The sequence below is a fragment of the Tupaia chinensis genome, unplaced genomic scaffold (assembly GCF_000334495.1).
Source record: "Tupaia chinensis unplaced genomic scaffold, TupChi_1.0 Scaffold000387_1, whole genome shotgun sequence".
NCBI classification, from domain to species: domain Eukaryota; kingdom Metazoa; phylum Chordata; class Mammalia; order Scandentia; family Tupaiidae; genus Tupaia; species Tupaia belangeri.
The window spans coordinates 72,770-80,682 of NW_006159889.1; the positions used below are offsets into that span (position 1 = coordinate 72,770).

General features: G+C 43.8%; 1 protein-coding gene across 2 annotated transcripts in view; it reads left to right on the plus strand.

The window, feature by feature from the left end:
* The window catches only part of PPIH (peptidylprolyl isomerase H), a 26,146-nt gene that overhangs the window by 11,471 nt on the left and 6,762 nt on the right, over positions 1-7,913 (plus strand). For both annotated transcript variants that reach the window (XM_006153717.3, XM_006153716.3), the window contains exons 7-9: positions 1,323-1,410; positions 2,097-2,137; positions 3,351-3,440. In XM_006153717.3, the coding sequence (XP_006153779.1) occupies positions 1,323-1,410; positions 2,097-2,137; positions 3,351-3,419 (198 nt within the window). In that variant the 3' untranslated portion in view covers positions 3,420-3,440. The remainder of the gene's footprint in view (positions 1-1,322; positions 1,411-2,096; positions 2,138-3,350; positions 3,441-7,913) is intronic.

Here is a 7,913-nt window from a genome sequence, read left to right on the forward strand (position 1 = left end):
TTGCAGGGTGGCCATTTCCCCTGGGGGGTGATTTCTCACTTTCTGTCTCTCTGTCTTCCCTCTATCTAGTGAGCACACGCACCCTATAGCAAAAACCTCAAAAAAAAAAAAAAAAAAAAACTGTGGTCGGCTACATGAGAGTTTAGCAACGTAACCATTACGTCATTACCCTATTTACGATGTAAGCATTATTCTGTTGGTCCCAGAGACCTGTGTTTCCTTTAATAGTATTAAAACTTTCAGTTTTTCATTTTCTATGCATTTATTTTTTTCCAAAATAAAGGAAATATGCAATAAAATATTCATGTAGTCACACACTATCATAAGGTAATTTTGCTGAAATTTAAATTGGGCTTGCTGATGTGTAAATGTTTTAATTTAGTTAATATATTATCGGCAATTTAAGGGTATCAGTATAGCAATGAAATGTACAGAAATACCCTTCATATGAAAGCCAAGTATACTTTGCGAAGCGTTTATCACTGTGCGTTCTAATTACAGTCTGTTCTTTCATAATGTTTTTTTTTTTAGTCTTTTTGCTGTAGGGCATATGCACTTGCTGGACAAAGTCAGAGAGGGAGAGAGAGAGTAAGAACACACATCCTAGGGGGATGACCACGCTGCAATCCTTCTCTTCCACTCTCCTCCCGGCATTTTGGGGGCACACACACACATACCTGGAGTGTTTTTCAAGCTGTCTTGTCCAGGACTTGAACCACACAATTGGCATGTGGGATCCAGCTGCCTTAACGACCATGCCAACTGGTTGGCCCCAGATTCTTAATTTAAAAAATATTTTTCCCATAAATTCAATAATAGGGTTTGGGCATTGCTATAAATGTTTATAACTACAAAACAGTCATTTTTTAAAAAAAGTAGTCTTTTTTTCTAGCGTAGCAGCTTCTTGTACTATATTTTTTTATTTCTAGTGTTATAATGTAGTACAGAGCTATTCAAACAGATCAGCTGATTGCATCAGCCTTTTCTCTGCTGGTAGTTAATTTGTAACTTTTATCTAGCTATAAACAGTTTTGAACTAAATACAGTAAATGATGCTCTGTAAACAGTTGTTCCTGTTATTAAAGCTTGTAAGGTAGGGAGATTACATTTAGTAAAGGATTTAGCCCCTTGAAAGCAGGGCTTGTGTTCCTGTTCATCTCCGTAACCATGGGCCCTAGCTAAGACCTGGCTCCTACTAGGCGCTCAGTTAGGTTTGGTGAAAGAACGCATGGAGCAGTCAGGGCAGTCGGCTCTCTCGGAATCTTGCCCTTCAGCTAACGTGGCCAGGGAAACTCACTGTAGGTATGTTTAATTTCTATCAGGCAAACAGTGGTCCCAGTACGAACGGCTGTCAGTTCTTCATCACCTGCTCTAAGTGTGACTGGCTGGATGGGAAACACGTGGTGTTCGGTAAGTCCTACTCCTGTCCTAGTGTCCAGGCTCCATTCACTCAGGGCGGACTTCCAGAGGGGCCAGTTCCTGAGCTCTCACCAAGAGTGCTCAGCTGCTGTAACTGCTCTAGGTATTTGTAGGGCAGCAAAATTGGTGGGAAGGGGGGACGGTGTGTGGTGGAGATCCAGAGAGAAGGACAAAGAAGCCATGTGATGTAGTATGTAACTGCTTGGGTAACTTGTGTTCTCCGGGGACAGCCCAGAGGCTGGCACTGAAGAAATACCACTGAGGCAGCAGGTTACAGAGGGCCTTGGAAATTGCTCAGACCTACATTGGAGCCCTAGCTCCGCTTATTACCTGTGACTTCAGTCCAGTCATTTCATGTGCACTCAATCTCGATTTCCTAAAGTTAGTAAGAGGTTCTTTTTTTTCTTTAAAGAATGATTTATCTCTATCTATTTTTTTGTTTATTTATTTTTAACTTGACCAGAGAGGGACAGAGAGAGAAAGTAAGAAAGCAAACCCCTAGGTCCAGGACTCAAACTGCGGCCAGCCATGTGGGAGTCCAGCATCCTTAATCATCATGCCATCTGCTGGCCCCCAAGTAAGAGGTTCTGACGAGGTATAGCTCAGAATGAGTGTTGGAAGCTAGAAAATGCTATGCTAACAAGAAAAAGTAAGCCCAGCTCATACTCTTCCTACAGGAAAAATTATTGACGGACTTTTGGTGATGAGAAAGATTGAGGTGAGTCCTGCTTTGATTTCCTCTTTCCTGTTTGTCCTATGAGTAGTGTTGAGGGACTGCAGAAAGGCAGTGGGCTCCAGTTTGTTAGGCCCAGTCAGTGTTCATTGCCTCCGGTTAAATGGACTCCCTTAGGAAAAGGGAGGAGAGATCCCCTGCCTCCTAAGTTTTCCTTGAACCTCCTGCACCTACACCACGGTTTGGCCTCTGCTGACCCCATCGCCGGCAAGGTAACATCCTCCTCAGTGTTGCATTCAAGATCTGTCCCCGTCTCCCTCCCCACAGCCCTCTCCTGACACTGCCTCCTCCATGCTCCAGTCATGTCAGGCCACTAGCTCTTCCTGCATCTACCATCCATGTCCCTGCCTCTTGCTCTTTCTTGCTCTGCATCCTTTATTCATGCTGTCTTCCCTGCCTGGAATACTCTTCTTTCTTTTCCTGCTGGTGGAACAGGGATCCTATATATCCTTCCAGGCCCAGCTCAAACACCGTCTTCTGAACCTTCCCTTCCAATTTAGTTGTTTCATCTACTCTTTAGACTTTCTCAACAATTTATTTCATTGTTACGTATGCTGTGTGCTTGCTGTGTGCTGAGTATATTATGTTTTCTTTCTTTTTTTTTTTTTTTTGTAAGAATTATTTGTTCAGTTTTATTTATTATTATTTTTTAATTTGACCAGAGAGAGATAGAGGGAAAGTGACAAAGCAAGCCACCAGGTTCAGGACTTGAACCATGGTCAGCCATGTGGGAGTCCAGCACCCAATCACCATGCCATCTTGCCATCTGCCGGCCCCTACTTTTTTTTTTTTTTTTGAGAGAGAGAGATTTTTGCTATAGGCTACATATGCTCACTAGAGAGACAGACAGAGAGACAGAAAGCGAGAAATCACCACTCTGCAATCCCTTCTCCATTCTCCTCTCGGGATCTTGGCTGTACAAGCACATGCATCTGGCATGAGGTTTTAAGCCACTGGGTCCGGGACTCAAACCCTGTCAGCTACATGGGAGTCCAGTGATATAAGCATTACGCATCTGCTGGTCCTACGTTTTCTTTTTGATCTGTATTATTTTCATGTCCACTAGAACATGGGCTATTACACCATTCTGCCAGTCCTGGGTCCTTAGCCCTGGGGCTGGCCGGGCACTGGTAAAGATTTGATTGGAGAGTGTGCAAGCGCCTGAGCAAACGAGTCTCCATTGTGCTTTCTTTCCTAGAATGTTCCCACAGGCCCCAACAATAAGCCCAAGCTACCTGTGGTGATCTCACAGTGTGGGGAGATGTAGCCCAGACCAAGACTGGGTCAGGTAAGTGTGTCTTTCTGCTATTTGGCTAGGAGTGAAACCCCAGAGAGAAGGTCGCATGGTCTGCTGGAAGGAACTTGAGACTTGAATGGGACTGAGCCCATTTCCTCTCTGTGTGACCTTGGAGAAATCATTTCACTTCATGGAGCCTGTTTCCCCATCTGTCACGTGGAGATAATAGCTGTCTATTAGCGTCTTTGTAAAGACTAAAAGACAAAAGGTTATGAGAACACTTTGTTTTTCTGCCACCTGATAGTGTACAAAGCATCAGTCTCAAAGACACTCAAGCACCCTTTCTTAAATTTTTAATTAAAAAAAAAAATTTGCTGTAGGGTGCATGCATTCACTGGAGAGAGAGAGTCGAGTGAGAACGCCCCTCCAGGGGGGATGGCTCCATCACAGTCATTTTCCTTCATCCTCTTCTCGGGCTTTGGGCATGCAAGCACGTGTGCCTGGCAAGTTTTATCCAGCCACTGGGTCCGGGACTCAGACTGCACAGTCAGCCATGTGGCACCCAAGCCATCCTAACCACCATGCCACCAACTGGCCCCACTCTGGCACTTTCTAGCAGCACTCTTAGACGCTAGTCCTGTTCAGTGGCCCTGCTAGAAAGGCATGGCTCTAGCCCAGGGTGACTGCTGGGACCAGCCTGGGCAGCCAGGAGACACACCTGTTGTACCTCTCAGAATCGGTGCTGTGGCTGCAGGCCCTGACTTTGCATTAGCAGCTTCGTAGGTCAACACTTCATACTTCCTGGCCTACGCACCTCCTTTCCTGCTCAGACCTGCCCCTGCCTGCTCTGTGCTGGGAGCTTGGAGCTTTGAAGAGTGGGGCAAAGAAATATTGGGCCATCAGGAGTCATGACACATGGAAAAACAGAAAAACACACCATGACTTTCCTGATAACCTAGTAAATGATGTCTCTCCCTTTCAGGAGGTCATAGAAAGTAAAACACATTCTCAGAGTGGTCGCTAGTAATACGAGTGGCGTTGCTAAGGGTTACCCATGTACGGGGCGTGCTCATCTCTTGCAGCTAGGTGAGGGTGGCTGTTCTTTTCTTTTTTCTTTTATTTTCAAACCTTTGGAAAGTTTGAAGAGTAGTACATCGAATATCCATACACCTTTCACCTAGATTCACGAAAGGTTAACATTCTTGTTTTATCATTTTGCATCAACAGTTATTTTTTTCTTTCCCTTCTCTCCTCTCACACTCACTCTCCTTTTTCCTGCTTTCCTTCCTACTTCCCTCTTTCCATCCCTCTCTTTCTTCCTTTCCTCCTTTTATTTTTAAAAGTCACAAACTTTGTTGACACTTCATTTCTAAATCCTTCAGCAAGGAACCCCTAAAAAAGGACAGGACCAGCAGATGGTGTAGTGATTACGTCACTGGACTCCCACATGGCTGACCACAGTTCAAGTCCCAGACCCTCTGGCTGGAAAGGCATGCCGGCATATGTGTGTTCATGCCCAGAATCCCAGAGGAGATGGAGGAGAAGGGATTGCAGTGTGGCCATCCCCCTGGGGGGTGATTTCTCATTTTCTGTCTCTCTGTCTCTTTCTCTCCAGCAAGTACACGCACTTTATAGCAAAAATCTCTCTTTTTTTAAAAAAAGGAATATCCTGGGGCCAACTGGTTGCATGGTGGTTAAGGTGCTGGATTCCCACATGGTTAGCAATGGTTCAAATTGTGGACCTGGCAGCTTGAAGATTATGCTGGGTGCGCGTGTGTGCATGCATGTGTGTGCACTCACATGCACCTGAGATCTTAGGAGAACAGAGAAGCAGGGTGTGATTTCTCTCTCCCTCTCTCCAGTGAGCACATGCACCTTATGGCAAAATCCTAGAAAAAAAAAGAATACAATAATACGTAGTACATGTTCAGACTTGCTCACTTATTCTTTAGGAAACTTTTATAACTTTAAATAAAATAAAATAAAACAGATTCCTGAATTGAGATTTGCATATTTCATTTGGTTATTTGTTCATTTGTTTTATTATTATTCATAATAGAGCACATGTACTCACGAGAGAGCAAAGTACCCTCCACAGGGCCTGGTCATGCTTTGGTTCCGTTCCTCCAATCCTCCAACCTGTCAGGATTCTGGGCACCTCCAAGCCTGTCATACTTTCAGGCCAATCAGACCAGGGACTCAAACTGTGGTCAGCATGTGACATCCAGCTCTGTGGTCTGGTATGCAACCAGCTGCTCTACAATGCTACACTTGGTGGACTCCCACATGGCTGACCACAGTTCAAGTCCCAGACCCTCTGGCTGGAAAGGCATGCCGGCATATGTGTGTTCATGCCCAGAATCCCAGAGGAGATGGAGGAGAAGGGATTGCAGTGTGGCCATCCCCCTGGGGGGTGATTTCTCATTTTCTGTCTCTCTGTCTCTTTCTCTCCAGCAAGTACACGCACTTTATAGCAAAAATCTCTCTTTTTTTAAAAAAAGGAATATCCTGGGGCCAACTGGTTGCATGGTGGTTAAGGTGCTGGATTCCCACATGGTTAGCAATGGTTCAAATTGTGGACCTGGCAGCTTGAAGATTATGCTGGGTGCGCGTGTGTGCATGCATGTGTGTGCACTCACATGCACCTGAGATCTTAGGAGAACAGAGAAGCAGGGTGTGATTTCTCTCTCCCTCTCTCCAGTGAGCACATGCACCTTATGGCAAAATCCTAGAAAAAAAAAGAATACAATAATACGTAGTACATGTTCAGACTTGCTCACTTATTCTTTAGGAAACTTTTATAACTTTAAATAAAATAAAATAAAACAGATTCCTGAATTGAGATTTGCATATTTCATTTGGTTATTTGTTCATTTGTTTTATTATTATTCATAATAGAGCACATGTACTCACGAGAGAGCAAAGTACCCTCCACAGGGCCTGGTCATGCTTTGGTTCCGTTCCTCCAATCCTCCAACCTGTCAGGATTCTGGGCACCTCCAAGCCTGTCATACTTTCAGGCCAATCAGACCAGGGACTCAAACTGTGGTCAGCATGTGACATCCAGCTCTGTGGTCTGGTATGCAACCAGCTGCTCTACAATGCTACACTTGGGTATTTTTTTTTTTCTTTAAAATAAATTTTATAAAAGAATTATTTTATTTAACTTTATGTATTTATTTATCTATTTATTTATTTTAATTTGACCAGAGAGGGACAGAGTTGTGGGGGAGTGAGAAAGCAAGTCGTCAGGTCAAAGACTTGAACTGTGATCAGCCATGTGAGTGTCTAGTGCCCTTAACCACCACGTCACCTGCCAGCTCCCTTTATAAAACTTTATGCAGTTAACGGGATCAGCAGATGACATAGTAGCTATGTCACTGGAATCCCATGTAGTCGACCATGGTTTGAGACCTGGACCTGGTGGCTTCAACTCATACCAGGTGCGTTGTGCATGTGTGCCCAAAACTGCAAGAAGAGAATGGAGGAGAAGGGACTGTGATGTGGCCATTCCCACTGGGAGTGATTTCTCCCCTTTTTGTCTCTCTATTTCTCACTGTCTCTCTGGTAAGCACACACACCCTATAGCAAAAATCTCTTTAAAAATAAAATAAATAAATATGCAGTTAACATAATACAGTCTCATTGTAAAACAATCTCATTGTGAAAATTTTTACACCAGAGAGATAAATTAAAAGTTCCCGAGACCAGTAGTTGGCGTAAAGGGTATGTCGCTGGACTCTCATATAGTCGACTACAGTTCAAGTCCTGGACTCAGTGGCTTAAACTCACAATGGGCACATGTGCGTGCATGCCCAAGATATCAAGAGGAGAATAGAGGAAAAGAGATTGCGGCGTGGCCATCCCCCTTGGGGGGTGATTTCTCGCTTTCTGTCTCTCTGTCTCTGTCTTTCTGGCGAGCACATGCGCCTTATAGCAAAAGCCTCTCAAAAAAGAAAAAAAAAAAAAACATAAAAAAAAAAGTTCCCCTTGATGGGACCATGGATGATGTAATGGTAAGTAACATCACTGGACTCCCACATGGTTCAAGTCCCAGACCTGACAACTTTCTCTCTCTCTGGTCAAATTGAAGAATAACAATAATAAATAAAATTAAATAAATAATTCTTTAAAAATAAAAATATAAAAGTCCCCCTTGATAACACCTTACCCCAATCTCACTCCCGTCCCCGGAAGTCAGATTTTATTTAGTTAGATATATGTCCATCAGGCCTTCTTTGCCCATCTGATTTGGGGAGGATAACATATTCAATTTTTTTTTTCCATTTGGCATTATGTCTAAAGACATTTCCTTCCACGTTTATGTAAATCTACTCTATTTTTTTTTTAAGTGATGTAATATCCTGTAAGATGTTTGTACTGGGACCAGCAGTTAGCATAATGGCTATGTCACTGAACTCTCATGTAGTTGACTGCAGTTCGAGTCCTGAACCTGATGACTTAAACTCATGCCAGGTGCGTGTGCATGCGTGCATACAAGATCCCGAGAGGAGAGTGGAAGAG